Source organism: Bidens hawaiensis, unplaced genomic scaffold, assembly GCF_021521415.1.
Source record: "Bidens hawaiensis isolate Kalapana, Puna unplaced genomic scaffold, B.hawaiensis_p1.1 tig00034582_1, whole genome shotgun sequence".
NCBI classification, from domain to species: Eukaryota; Viridiplantae; Streptophyta; class Magnoliopsida; order Asterales; family Asteraceae; genus Bidens; species Bidens hawaiensis.
Genome location: NW_027495970.1, coordinates 148,497 through 165,149, shown reverse-complemented (window position 1 = coordinate 165,149; position 16,653 = coordinate 148,497). Strand labels below are relative to the sequence as shown.

Below are 16,653 nucleotides of genomic sequence, written 5' to 3'. Positions count from 1 at the left end.
TGGCCCTTACAAAACTCATAAAATGGACCAGGGGCCTGACCCACATTAGTATGTCTTCCATAATATTCACCGCCTATATCTGATCTGACAACTTTTATTTGACGATCTAATTGTTTTTCAACTTCGGTTTTATAATCTTTAAAAGTTGTTACAGATTCAGATTTTTCTTTAATGAGATACATGTACATATATCGGGAATAATCATCAATGAAAGTGATAAATGAAGTATGTCCATCTATGCCAGCAATGGGGTAAGGACCACTAATATCAGTATGAATGAGTTCTAATAAATTAGAGCTTCTAGTGGCGCCTTTCTTATTTGCTGATGTCATTTTGCCTTTAAGGCATTTGACACATGTTCCAAAATCGGTGAAATCGAGATGTGGTAAGACTTCATTCTTCACGAGGCGGGCTAACCGGTCTCGTGAGATGTGGCCTAAACGTTGATGCCACAACATAGAATAAGTCTCTAAGTCTTGTTTCTCTTTAATCTTTGTGAGTGATTCATTAATATTATATGACAACAAAGATTTAGAAAAATTATCATCTAGTTCTAATCTATAAAGACCCCCATCCAAAAAACCATAACCAAACACTTGAGAATTTAAAGAAATAGTAAGTTTGTCACGACCATGAGAAACATTAAAACCGTCCATGTCTAACTTTGGTCCTGATACAAGATTCCGAGTAATCTCAGGTATATATAAGGTATCATAAAGTTTAATACATAAACCAGTTTTCATTATTAATTGTAAAGTTCCCACATCCTTGACTTCAAGCTCTTTATCATTCCCCAGTCTTAGTGTTCTTTGGTTTCTTTCCAAATCCGGATTGAAAGGAATCCCTGAGTAGAATTGGTCACATGACCATAGAACCAGAATCAAACCATCATGTATTAGCATGAACAGTTAAATTATAGGACTCAAGTATCATAAAGAGATCATTACCTTTCTTAGCCAGCCACTCCTTAAAGTCTAAACAGTTTTTCTGCTTATGAATATACTTCTTACAAAACTTGCAGAAAGGATTTCCAGTGGAGTTCTGAGAGCTGGTTGAGGAATCTGTGTTAGTCTTCTGAACTTTAGCAAACTACTTTCTTGGATTAGTGTTCTTCCTCTTCTTGGAACTGGTGGCAAGGTAAGCAGCTTCAGGTTTGTCCATCTTCATACGCTTTTCCTCTTGCACGCACATAGCAATCAGCTCACTCATAGTCCATTTGTCCTTCTGGGTGTTGTAATTGATTTTGAAAGCTTCATAGGCAGCTGGAAGAGAGGTCATGATGAAGTGCACCAGAAAACCATCACTGATCTCCATGTCTAATCCCTTCAGCTTATGGGAAATGTCGCTCATCATCATAATGTGCCCACAAATGCCACTCCTTCCATCATACTTAGTAGTCACCAGCTTGAGAATAAGAGTACTAGCATGTGCCTTAGACGTTCCTTTGAATTGTTCCTCCACAGAAGCCAGATAGGTTTTAGCATTTTCAGAGTCTGGAATGGATCCTCTTATGGGCATGCTAATGGAGTTTTTCATAAACATTAGAGACATGTGGTTACATCTCTTCCATTTTTCGAACAATAAGTGCTGAGCATGGGTGCTTTCAGTGGTTAGTGTTGGAGGTTCATCCTCGTTTAGAGCAAAGTCGAAATCCAAGAAGGCGAGATTAAGCATAAGAGAGTCCTTCCAGGCACCAAAGTTATCTCCAGTTAATAATGTGATTCCACCGTTCGGAGCTATTATTGGAATTTATATGAGAATGTTAAGATATTAAACTAGAAGAAACTTAGAGTGAACTAGGGGCAATTTAAACTAATGCAGGTATAGATAAGAACCATTTAAATTATGAAGCTGTGATAATAAATATCTATTATTACCATCAAAATAATATACTAATGTAATTAATAAAATTCTACTTAAATAAAAGATAAATCACATTTGGGCAGAATTAAATTTTACTTAAGTATATGTGCAAAACAATTGTAACACATCACCTTTGGGCAGAAGTGAAACAACCATTTTAATCATGCACGAGTTAGTTTTGCTTTGATATAGATGTATCGCATCACCTTTGGGCAGAAGTGATATATTTAAATCATATTTAAGCTAAACTAACACAGCTTATATTTAGACTTGAATGATATTTCAGATGTATAACATCACATTTGGGCAGAAGTGTACATCATCATTCATTCAAGTTAAGCTTTTTATATGTTTTGTAAAAGTAATCAATATGAATTTTAAGTATTTACAAAACATTGGTACTATTCACGAAAAAAAAAATTTAGTCTCGGGAAATTTAGCTTTCTGGTTTGATGCATTTTCGGGTTTTAGTGTTTTCGGAAAATCAGTGTTCTTCGAAAATTGTTTTAGCCGTAAACACATACACCCATAAGTTTATGAACAGTTAATAATGTTTGATCTGAATTCTTAGGGATTGTTTGTTTATCCAAGATTTGATTATTTTCAAAGTAATTCCTTTATTAAGTTTACAGAATTCAAAATATCTTGGTCTGAATCTTAATCAAAAAATTTAGTAAAACTTTATAACAATCCATATATTGAACCAGATTATACCAGTTTTTCGAAAACTGTTATGAACACGAATAACCATTTAATTTACCAGATTTCGAAAAACTGTCAATTTATATCAGATACGATTTTTAAAACCGAAAACTTTTTAGGGTTTGTTTATTTTCGGATTTTAATCAGAACAATAAATAAATAAAACGAATTAATACAACCGAAAATTGTTAGGGTTTATCAGGTTTTAGTCCATGTCTTCCGGTTTAGATCCTGAGTTAATGGAAGACATGAAGAATTGATTAATCAACATCGCTCTTGATACCACATGTTGATCAGTTCTTTATGTATATAATAGAAAATATGAATATTATGATAAACCTACAACTAAAACATACCTGTCACAACAGAGAGAAAGGCCACAACAGAGAGAGAGGCCACGGCTGATGCAACTTTTCAAATGCAACCTTTTTAATTGTGTTGCATTTGACTCTAATGCAACTTCGTTTATCATAAATGTTGCATTAACATATCTAATGCAACTTTTATCATAAAAGGTTGCAAAATTTTTATTGAAATTGCAACTTTTTTTAATAAAAAGTTGCATATTTTACTATAAACTGCAACCTTTTACTTGGTAGGTTACAAAATTTACTAAAATTTGTAATTTTTGTTACAAAGGTTGTGCAGTTAAAACATAAAGCCCACACTTGTTTTAGTAAGATATTATTTCAAAGCATATTTGATTATAGCCTCAAGTGTAACATATAAACAATATATATACGTGCTTATTATATGTTATTAAAATTTTATTACATTGTTATTATTATCAGCTAAATGACACTAAAAGCTATAGTCAATATATAAGCATACATAGAGTGAAATAAGACTGATGTTTAATATTATCTAACTAAATTTTAATTTTAAATAAATATGAGTCTTCGTAATAACTTCGTAAAATACTATTTCGTACAAAATTTATTAATTACCCTCCCAATATAATTAAACTTTTATTAATTTCCCTCTTAATGAATTAACTTTTTTAAGTTTCCCCGCTTACTATAAAATTAAAATTATCCCTGTAGCTTTTCCACGTCCCTCAACTGCTCAAACTGGGCTTAAGGTAATAATCGGTGGTTTTCTTTAACATATGCACCCTATTAGCATGGTGTTCTTGCAGTAGGTATGTGATGGCCAATAAGGGTACTTGCCGCTGTTGTCGTTTACCCAGGGACTCACCTGCATGTCATTTGAAACAGGTTTATAGATGCCTATATACTGTAGCAGGCTCTTAGCTCTTGTTAACAGAAGTTTGGCCTTCGGACAATTCGGTGGCTCATGTTCGACTTCAGGAATTCTAGTTATCCTTTCAGATCTGGTTTGTTTTCCTTTCATCATTTGATTTGTTGGATTATGTATATTGTAATTCATTTCAATTGCTATGATTACTTTTTCTTAATATATCACCAGATTATTTCGGATATCTATTTCATATTTAGGTCAAACTTAGAATGTTTCTGACTTTTTTACTCCAATTTTGATTTCAAATCCTTAGAATTTGAGTTCTCAAATCATGCTGATCCAATTAAAGATTACTTTCTAACTTCAAGCCCCTAAGAACATCATCATATACTTGATGGGATGCAGATTTTTAGTAATCTGAATTATAATATCAAATTTTAATTGATCTTGCTCAACTCCATCTCATGAACTCATCTTCATGTACATACACCTTTTTTATTTGACCTTTTTTTAATTTAGTTGAGGTGGTGTGCTATAGGGAGGAAATAAGAATGATTGTCGTGCTTGTGGTCAGTTGTGATGGAACTTAATGAGTAAGTTCAATTTCTTTCACATAATTTGAATGGAAAAGTTTGTCTGGCTAGAATATAGTGTCAAATTGTAAACTTCTCTAATTACTTACTATTGTTATATCTTGTTGAAGAATATATGAGAATACATATTTATTTGTAATTTTATGTCTTGTAGTGCTTTTGTGAAATCACTTGGGCCCAATTGAACTAGGTGAAGTAGTGTTCAGTTAAGTGCCCGTGTTTATGTTAGTTTAAAGTGAAATTAACGTACATAGTGTTTATTTGGTTCATTTACTACCCTACCCTCAATGGAGTTGTAACAGTAATTTTTTAAATCTGTGGCTGGCTTTTGTTTGATTAATTGTATGGAAACAATGAAGGCAATCTTGGGTTTAAAGTTGCAATCTTCTTGGACAAAAAACATAGGGACACTTGGGTTTAAAGTTTGCAATGTTTATTATCATATATAAGAGTATGCCTCAGTAAGGTTATAAGTAGTTTTGTTACATTCATATGTTATATTCGATTTTTTAAAACTGAATTACAAATTTTTAAAGGAAAAATAAGATGGGGCTGATACACAAATGTAGGTTTAAGAATTGACACCGTAAACAACATAATTACAACAAATTATATGGAAGAATCTACATAAAAGTATTCTAGAAGATGCTGATTTTTTCATTAATGTATGTTACCGTGAATGCAGAGAAAAGAAGATTCAAATACGGGATAATCTAGCTTTACCAAAATATTTAAACACACATGTAATAGGACCAAAGGGGGTGCATAATACATGTGATGACATTGCAAGGAAATTGTAAGTTCTTTTAGTTCAAAATTTTGACCTGCTAAAAACCCGTTAATAGTTTAAATTTTTTAAGGACACAAAGTTGTGTCCCCTTGCCAGTTAGCGGGTTTAATATGATCAAAAGTTGCACTAAATTAACCCGTTATTGGGTAAATTTTGACCCGATATAATCCGTTTTAGTTCAAATTTTTACCAGTTGATAAATTAAATCTATCAATGATTAAAATTTACCCAAAAGTCCAAAACTAACCCGTTACCGGGTAAAATGTAACCATGATAACCCGTTAATATTTAAAAGAAATAACAGAAGTTGGACCCGTTACCGGTTACCATGTAGATTTTGATAGAAACTAGACTAACTTAATCTGTTACCCGATTAATTTTGACATGCAACTAACTCGTTCAAAATATTGGCCCATTAACAGGTAAATCAAACAAGGATAGAAAGCTGCACTTGTTGTTTACCGGGTTAATTTTGATAAAGAAAAACTACACTGAATTAACTTGTTATTGGGTTGATTTTGATATGTTATACAATTATCCATTATATTTTGTTTTAATATTTTGTTAATAGTTAAAAAAGTGAGTGTTGAAGTCGAAAAACACAATTGCTTGATATGCGAAAAGAAGTTGAAGATGACCATCAAAGGAATAAAGTTGAGCTAGAAGATATGCATAAAGCTTTTGATAGCTAACGGAGCAAACTTTGAAGCTATGATGCGGAATACCATGGAAAAGCTACATTCAAAAGTACTTTAGGATCTTAGAGATGAATAGGAGGTTTTCATTACTTTTTAGTAATTTACTTTATTTATGTTATTTGAGATTGGAAATTTGTAAATTACAATATACAATTATCCATTATATTATGTTATTATCATATTGATGTAATTGAAACATTATGCATGTTAATAGAAATTAGTAAGTCAAACAATGAGCTATAAAGTTGCATTTGCCTCTAAAAAATGTGCATTTTTTGTAACAAAAAAGTGTTGCATTTGGTATAAATAAAGGTTGCATCTTTCTACTAAAAATATAATAACGGTTGCATTAGAAGGTGTTAAAGGTTGCATTCATGTGGTAGAAATGTTGCATTAGCATGCCAAAAGGTTGCATCTTAAAAATGTTGCATTTAAACTATAATTGCAACACTTTCAGAAAATGTTGCATTATTTAACAAAAAGGTTGCCTTAGGTCTAATGCAACTTCACCTAATGTAGCCCTTGATAAAAGGTTGCATTAGGCTTAATGCAACCTTTTCAAGGCTTAATGCAATCTTTTAGCAGGGTTGCATTAGCTTCATTTTCTTGTAGTGTAATTCTTAACGTACAAATATAGGCGTTAGTATCACTATCTCATACTAGGTATTAAAGGGTTATATTCGGTTGCACAGTCATGTTACACTGCTATAAGTCATGTTACACTGCTATAAGTTATAGCTGGCAATTTGGTATATATGCATGTCTTAAGGGTAGTATTGGATATTAAAAGTTATGACATCATGTTAGCCTTTCATACCTAGTACGTACTATGTCCAAAATGTTATATTTAGTTTGTAAATGAGTCATGCCAGGTTGTAATATGATATAGGTCTTAATGGGTAAGATTGAGTTGTAAGAGTCATACTTTTGATAAGGCGTGCATGTCTTTATCAACCATGATGTCTTAAAAGTCATGATATTTCTCAGTGGATCACATGGAGTTTAATATCATGTTCACCGAGATTAGTATAGCTTAATTGTTACAAAAAAAAAAAAAAAAAAAAAGAATTGGCCGAAGGTAAAAAATATATAATAATTATAATTGGGCATTAAGTAAAAGGGGTATTTTTATTGAGTTTAACAATTTAATTTTTGAACAATCCAAATAATAATAGCCAAGTAAGCCAATTCATTTTTATATTAAAAACAAATCTCGTAATGAGATTAAAACTCACAACATTTTAGATTAGAATCACTCCTTTAACACTAGACCAAACTAATGTCTGTATAGTTAAGTTTAAACATTAAATATACATATTGTTTTTTATAAAAGTTTATATAGTTTTCATTTAAAAAAAAATTCAGGCCTAACGGAGATGTCAGGCCATGATCCATCGAGCACCCTGCCGTCCTTAAAAGCCGCCCCGGAGATCAGCCGTATATGGGGGTTTTACGAGTGATAATATATTCAAATGTGTTATAATGGGTCAATTGTCAAACATATGTCTTAGATTCATAATTATTAATGGATTAGATTGGGTTGTAATGTGCCATATTATATATTAATCAACTAGGGTATTGCCCGTATTACACACGGGTGGAAAAACATGTCAATAAACTTAATAAATTTAAACAACAAATTCAAGCAACACAAAACTTCTTCAAACTTTCGGACCAAAACGTTAGCCATTTACATGTTTTAGATATTAAAAGTTAAAAGTTACAATAAGTTAATGTACATCAAACAACCAAAAAAATCAACATAAGACATAAACATGTTCTTTCATATTAAACCATCATCAACTTCTTCAAACATTCTACAAAAAGAAACTCATTTTGCTTCACCATCTGAAAATATAATTAAACAATAGCATCCAAATTAAATATATTTAATAATGAGTAACATTTGAACATTAATAAAGTTGTTTTTATTAAATTGTTGTTTTTATTAAAACAAAATAACATACAACAACAAATAAAGTAAAATGACAACATAAAACATTTTAATAACTTAAACCACTAAACTGAAAAGATATATCAATAAAAACCTTTTTGGTCGTAATTGTATAGATAACAAATTTAATACTCTTTTAAAACAACCCGTTTTGAAATATTTCAAAATAGTTACAAAATATTAAAAAAATGGAATTAGTCAATTTCAAAATTATGATTTTTTTAATTTTTTACCAATCTTAAAACAAACTTTTAAATCAATGACATTAATATTTTGTTAACCTTGCAAAACATAAAAACGTTTTACAATAAATGAATTTTCAAATAAATTTGAAAAGATTAAAAAACTTTATGTTGACTTTAAAAATATTTAAAGGTGAAAAAATATGATACAAAATATATATACCATATATACACGTATTTTAATAAAAAAATATATTAAAAACGTGGAAATTAATTGTTATATTTAAATGAGAATATTATTAATGACATTACTAAAGAACGTATATGAATATACCATAAAAACAGAAAATGTAATAAACACGTATTTAAGAAACTGACATTTTATGTTGAGTATATATTAGGAAAATGAATTAAATTAGAATATATTAAATGGCTATTTAAGTTATAAATCTGTTTATCAAAATTTCTGGAACTATCAAAACTAATAGTCGGTCAACAATATTAAATGAAGTTATTAACTTTAAAAATTTTAGAAAACACCGACCCACATAGTCAATTCCAAAAATAAATAAATTATACTCAACTTATTTATTTGATATTTGAATTATTAATTTGAATACACAAAAAAAATAATAATTACAAATAATGACTTTCAACTTTATTATATGACTTGATTAAATTAGAATATAATAAACTTTTATTTAAGTTATAAATCTGTTTACCAAAATTGTTAAACGAAATTTGTTATAGTCAAAGATCCTAAATACAAAAAAAATATTACAAAAACCATGACACAATGTAACCTTGAAATTATTACTTTTTTAGGCGATCCATAATTAATATTATTTTAATACAGTCTTTGAAATTTGCATTCAATTTTGTTACAAACTCATTATCATTAGTTGTGACATTTATGTCTAATTATAAATTAGTCAAACGTATAAGATAGAAAGATTGTGGAGATTGGAAACTAATAAACATAATAATATCGACAATGGAAACAAAAATTTTCCATAACCAATTGTAATATATCTTATTTTAGAATTTAATTTCAAATAATATTTCGAATTTTTATAGTGCATTAATTGTTAAGTAGTTTTCATAACCAAATGATGACATTCATTAGCATTAATTGTGACATTTATGTCTCATTATGTGTGAAAATTAGGAAATACTCAAATTTTAGGAATTTGAAGTTTGTGTTGGTAATTTTAGACATTATGAATGTGTGTTTAATCAGCTATTTAAAAAGTTCAATTTAAAGTTAAATTGAACTTTAATGTTTGACCAGACAATTTAAAAATGTTTGACCAACTTAACGTTTGACCAGCAATTAAATAAAAAAATCAACTGTAATTTAAATTTGGAAATTTAAACTTTTTAATCAAATCGTTTAACTTACCAACTTAAACGTTTGACCAACAATTAAATAAAAAATCAACTTTAATTTAAATTTGGAAATTTAAACTTTTTAAATCAAATCGTTTGGAAATTTAAACTTTTTAAATTAAATCGTTTAACTTACCAACTTAAACGTTTGACCAGCAATTAAATAAAAAAAATCAACTTTAATTTAAATTTGGAAATTTAAACTTTTTAAATCAAATCGTTTGGAAATTTAAAATTTTTAAATCAAATCGTTTAACTTACCAACTTAAACGTTTGACCAGGAATTAAATAAAAAAATCAACTTTAATTTAAATTTGGAAATTTAAACTTTTTAAATCAAATCGTTTTAGAAAATAATAAATTGTAATGATGGTAAGTTTAGACATTTTGGAATATTGACTTACCATTTACAAATTTCAAATTTAACTTAAATTTGGAATTTAAAATTCGAAATTGTAATCGTTTTAGAAATAACAATTAAAATAAATATAAAACCATATCGGAAAACATTACCGGAAAAAGATATTACCTTGCCGGACAACCCAATATTCACCTACAACAAAGCCAGACCAGACACCATCAACAATGAACAACAGTGGATGGACTCTTAATCTTGGATTTATCATTAATTAAAAAAACAAAATAACAAAATAAAATTTAAGTTAAAACTGGAATGTATTTAAACCTTAAAACTGGAATGTATTTAAGTTAAAACTGGAATGTATTTGGTAACAAAATAACAAAATAACAACCGAAATTATGGGTGGAAGTGAGGAGCAGTGACACACACCGATTAATGCTCGATTTTTGTTACGCGGCATTTCAATTAATGCTCGATTAGCCATGTACAGCCGCCGTAAAACACCACCGGAGCACCACCACCACCTAGGGTTTCCAAAGAAAATACAAAAGCAGCAGATAGGTAGGCCGCGTACAACCGCCGGACCACCACTGCCACCCAGGGTTTCCAAATAGAACCCGGCACAGTAGGTTAGCCGGAAAACACAACCAGACAACCACCGCAACCTAGGATTTCTAAATAGAACCCGAAAATTATAGGGCGGTTGCGTACACTCGCTGGAAAAAACCACTGGATCACCACCGCCACATACGGTTACCAAATAGAACCCGGCAGCAGTAGGTTAGCCGGAAAACACAACCGGACGACCACCGCCACCTAGGGTTTCCATAAAGACCCCGGTAGCAACATGTGGTATACCAAAGATTGTGTTGTAAGTTGTAACAAGTCATATTAGGTCTAAGTGAGGCACGGGAGTCGCGCGATAACTCATAAGTTCTTACGGGATTATGTTTGCTTGTAAACTTGTAATGGGTTTTATCATGTTTTGGTGAGTTATAATAGGTCATACATGTTTAATGAGTTATATTAGGTTTACGGGTCACAGTAGCTATGTAACAGGTCATGAACCCATGATAGTCCCTAATATGTCATATTAGATTAATTTGATAGAGTACCTGGTGTTGTAATAAACGATATATGACTATTTTTGGCCAACTAGGACCATGTACTGCGACTATGTTTGACAATGTATATATGGATATATTCAACCATGCATGCTTATATTTGACAATCTATGGAAATGTTTAACAAGTTATGAACATGATCGACCATTATTAACCCTCACAAACCCTAATCGGGTCTAATTGACCATTATTGACCCTAAATGACCAGCGTTCACAACGTTAACGAGAATTGACTATAAATGAGCCTAACTGATCAACGTTGACCCAAATGGACAATTACTGACCAGCCCGCATTCACGATTAATTATTAGAATTGGCACTAATTGATCAATATTGACGAGTTTTCTAATGATTTTTCTTTTATTTTTCCAGGATTTTGTGAGATCCTTTGATAAACATCAACGGATTTTCACATATAGCTAAATTGTATTATTATTATTATGATGATGATGATTAATTAATATTATTATTACTATTATTATTATTACTGTTATTATTATTATTATTATTATGTGGAATTTATGGTAATCATCAATGCACTTTTTAACGACAATTATAAAGTTGTAGTTTGGGGTGGGGTGGGTGGGGCTGGGGCGGGGGTGGGAGATTTTGTGAGATCCGTTGAATTGTTGATAATGAGCGATGGACTTTTTTATAACAATTAAAATTTTTCTTTAGATTTGTCCGTAAAATTTTTAGCTTTTTATTTTTTCATTTTGGAAATTTTTGTGATCCGTTAGTAGTTATCATTCTCATAGTCAATGAACTAACATTAATAAAAATCGATTTTAAGTTAAATGAACGAACACGAATATGCCCTTGTTCGTGTTAATACGATTCATTTACGGGCTTTCAATATTCACATTGATGAATACATCGGTTTTATTCTCTAGCCTCTACCGATTTTATTTGTGTTCGTTTGTGTTCGTGAACACATTTATTTTCTTAATGAACGAACACGAACATAAAATCTCGTTCGGTAAGTGTTCGTGAACACATTATTTTCTTAACGAACGAACATGAACAAGGCCTTGTTCGTGTTCGATCGGTTCGTTTACAGCCCTAGCGATGATTACTAAGGATAACTATTTTTTAACATAGTTATCCTTTCCTTTCCTCTAATTTCCTTTCAACTCAAGAACACATTTAATTAAAAAAAATTTCCTTCCCTTCCCTTCCCTTCCCTTCCATTTCTTATCCTTCCCTCTCCTTTCATTTTCTTTCCTTGGTTAAAGAACTCAAGAACAAGACGTAAGGAAATGAGAGGTTACTCATACCTCTCATTTCATTTAGCAACCAACTTTGAGCACACATCAACGCTTCCAATGTAATTTTTTTATTAATTGAAATAAGTTTGGTAATTGCAATATAAGTATATGACGTACATATTTATATATAAATATAAATATATATATATATATTTAAAATACATATATAAAAAATTATGTCGGGTATTTGGAAATTCCAAACCCGTGAAAAATTTCAAAACTAGTTCCAAATCCTAATGGGTCGGGTATTACCCGTCCCAATTATATCGAGGTTACGGGTTTCTCATCGAGTTCGGGTTTTACTGTCATCCATATTCTTACAACTTACGATTTATAAAGGCCTTTCACACATAGACTTATGGTTACGGTGGTGGCCCACAAACAAGCCCCAAAAACTTACGGAGTCATGGGATTCTTATGGGCTTAATTATTTCAAAGAATTGAAAGGGGGTTTTGATTGGAAAGTAGGATTTGAGGGAGGGTTTAATTGTAATGCTAAGAGCAAGTGTAGCGGGGCTTCTTCGGAGGCGTTTTGGGCTATAACGCCGGGAGACCCCCCCCCCCCCCCCCGGTGTTTTGGGGTAACTTTTTTTAGCGTTTTGTGTATAACTCTGGTGGAAGGCACAAAAATTAAAAAAAGAAAACAAATAACAAAGTTATGGCTTTATGGAGGCTTTATGACTACGCCATATTTTTGTAAAAAACCATAACTCTGACTCGTCACGTGGGTGAGGCTTTATGACTACATATGGTCTAAAAACTTAGAATTTCAGCGGTCGACAATGCCTTTGGTTATCAATAGGTACCAACCATCTATGAGAATCTGTCCAAAAACAGAGTCCTTGGTAAAAGTTTTACTCATGTATAACGGCCAAGTTTAGTGATAGACCACCGACAGAATTAAACAATGGATCACCAGTTAGTATTCGTGACAGATCGCATATGGGCTTTTAGCAATGGATCACAGAACGATTTCATATCTTTCTATAATTTAAAAAAAATATTTGTTGTCACAAATAGCTACCGAGAAAAATGTCTCTTTCTAGTTTCTCTAAAAATATCGACAGATCATTATAGTTCCACAAAGACACAAATACTATATATGTATTCGTACATAATGTATAATGTATATACATAATGTGATTCCAAATAACTTTTATATTTATAAATAATTAGTTCATAAAATAAAATTATAGGTTTGATTATTTAAAAATAATAACTAAATTATGAGTAATTATGGACTTATAGATCTTAAAGCATGATGGGATATGTATCTAATGTTGATAAGTTCTTCATGTATATAATAGAGAACATGAATATTATGATAAACCTACAATTAAAACATACCTGTTATTATTACTATTATTATTATGTGGAATTTATGGTAATCATCAATGCACTTTTTAACGACAATTATAAAGTTGTAGTTTGGGGTGGGGTGGGTGGGGGCTGGGGCGGGGGTGGGAGATTTTGTGAGATCCGTTGAATTGTTGATAATGAGCGATGGACTTTTTTATAACAATTAAAATTTTTCTTTAGATTTGTCCGTAAAATTTTTAGCTTTTTATTTTTTCATTTTGGAAATTTTTGTGATCCGTTAGTAGTTATCATTCTCATAGTCAATGAACTAACATTAATAAAAATCGATTTTAAGTTAAATGAACGAACACGAATATGCCCTTGTTCGTGTTAATACGATTCATTTACGGGCTTTCAATATTCACATTGATGAATACATCGGTTTTATTCTCTAGCCTCTACCGATTTTATTTGTGTTCGTTTGTGTTCGTGAACACATTTATTTTCTTAATGAACGAACACGAACATAAAATCTCGTTCGGTAAGTGTTCGTGAACACATTATTTTCTTAACGAACGAACATGAACAAGGCCTTGTTCGTGTTCGATCGGTTCGTTTACAGCCCTAGCGATGATTACTAAGGATAACTATTTTTTAACATAGTTATCCTTTCCTTTCCTCTAATTTCCTTTCAACTCAAGAACACATTTAATTAAAAAAAATTTCCTTCCCTTCCCTTCCCTTCCATTTCTTATCCTTCCCTCTCCTTTCATTTTCTTTCCTTGGTTAAAGAACTCAAGAACAAGACGTAAGGAAATGAGAGGTATGAGTAACCTCTCATTTCATTTAGCAACCAACTTTGAGCACACATCAACGCTTCCAATGTAATTTTTTTATTAATTGAAATAAGTTTGGTAATTGCAATATAAGTATATGACGTACATATTTATATATAAATATAAATATATATATATATATTTAAAATACATATATAAAAAATTATGTCGGGTATTTGGAAATTCCAAACCCGTGAAAAATTTCAAAACTAGTTCCAAATCCTAATGGGTCGGGTATTACCCGTCCCAATTATATCGAGGTTACGGGTTTCTCATCGAGTTCGGGTTTTACTGTCATCCATATTCTTACAACTTACGATTTATAAAGGCCTTTCATACATAGACTTATGGTTACGGTGGTGGCCCACAAACAAGCCCCAAAAACTTACGGAGTCATGGGATTCTTATGGGCTTAATTATTTCAAAGAATTGAAAGGGGGTTTTGATTGGAAAGTAGGATTTGAGGGAGGGTTTAATTGTAATGCTAAGAGCAAGTGTAGCGGGGCTTCTTCGGAGGCGTTTTGGGCTATAACGCCGGGAGACCCCCCCCCCCCCCCGGTGTTTTGGGGTAACTTTTTTTAGCGTTTTGTGTATAACTCTGGTGGAAGGCACAAAAATTAAAAAAAAAAAAAAGAAAACAAATAACAAAGTTATGGCTTTATGGAGGCTTTATGACTACGCCATATTTTTGTAAAAAACCATAACTCTGACTCGTCACGTGGGTGAGGCTTTATGACTACATATGGTCTAAAAACTTAGAATTTCAGCGGTCGACAATGCCTTTGGTTATCAATAGGTACCAACCATCTATGAGAATCTGTCCAAAAACAGAGTCCTTGGTAAAAGTTTTACTCATGTATAACGGCCAAGTTTAGTGATAGACCACCGACAGAATTAAACAATGGATCACCAGTTAGTATTCGTGACAGATCGCATATGGGCTTTTAGCAATGGATCACAGAACGATTTCATATCTTTCTATAATTTAAAAAAAATATTTGTTGTCACAAATAGCTACCGAGAAAAATGTCTCTTTCTAGTTTCTCTAAAAATATCGACAGATCATTATAGTTCCACAAAGACACAAATACTATATATGTATTCGTACATAATGTATAATGTATATACATAATGTGATTCCAAATAACTTTTATATTTATAAATAATTAGTTCATAAAATAAAATTATAGGTTTGATTATTTAAAAATAATAACTAAATTATGAGTAATTATGGACTTACAGATCTTAAAGCATGATGGGATATGTATCTAATGTTGATAAGTTCTTCATGTATATAATAGAAAACATGAATATTATGATAAACCTACAATTAAAACATACCTGTCACAACAGAGAGAGAGACCACGGCTGATGAGAACGATCCAGACGACATGACAGTCAGCTTGGTCGGGTTCCCCTTTAGGATGTATATTAGTGATGGGGATTATGGTTCTTGAGAAACCGAATAATATAAAGGGAGAGAGGGTCACGAATTTATTTGTGAGGTTTAGGTTATGTTCAATGGTGTTATTTAGTCTCTCCATATATTTATATACACCCAAGGGGAAACCCTTGATTAGCAAGAAAGGGTAATTTAGTCTATCAACAATTACTTAGCTAATATAATAATAAGGTATAATTAATTAACTTTGATCTTATTATAATATAAATGATCATGTAGGCCATTCATATATATATATATATATATATATGTGTGTGTGTGTGTGTGTTTAAGTTCAAGAAAGAAATCAAATTATTGCAAGAAATGAAAAAATGAATATGAGCCACTAGTTTTATTTTATGTTTTAAATATTTAAAAATAAAAAAAATGTAAATGTAACAATAAATGCCCTCTCTCTCTCCAATTAATACAACTAATATAACCATAATAAATATCTCTAATTAATATATCTAACTAAGTTAACTATAATAATTAAAAAGATAAAAACACTACTTTAGTTTTATTTTTTATTTACACATTCTTCATTTTATTCAACATAAATACAATTTATTAATATAATACTATTTCTTTATATTAAAAAAATAATTTCCACTCAATATATTAGCATATATCAACGTATTTAAGTTCAATAAATATACAACCTACACAAAGTTATATAACCTACACTTGTTTTGAGCAATAAAAACGTACAACATACAAAAAACATATAACTTACATATGTAATTCGACATCAACAATTATATAAACTACAAAAAGATACATATACCCTACACATGCGTAGGTCATATGTTTTTTCGTTTGTATGCTATATATTTTCTTATTCTTAGAACAAGTGTAGGTTATATGTTTTTGTGTATGTTGTATAATTTTTATTGACATTTAATGCAACCATGTGTAAGATAAGTTTTTGTATTATTTATCACAATGTAACT

General features: G+C 30.8%; 1 protein-coding gene across 1 annotated transcript; it reads right to left on the bottom strand.

Moving 5' to 3' along the window:
- Positions 1-1,089: 1,089 nt before the first annotated feature.
- Positions 1,090-15,652, bottom strand: LOC143586239 (uncharacterized). Its single transcript, XM_077067829.1, has 2 exons — positions 15,601-15,652; positions 1,090-1,736 (listed from the first exon to the last, which is right to left on the bottom strand). Exons 1-2 carry the CDS (start codon positions 15,650-15,652, stop codon positions 1,090-1,092), a joined length of 699 nt encoding a protein of 232 aa, XP_076923944.1.
- Positions 15,653-16,653: the final 1,001 nt, after the last annotated feature.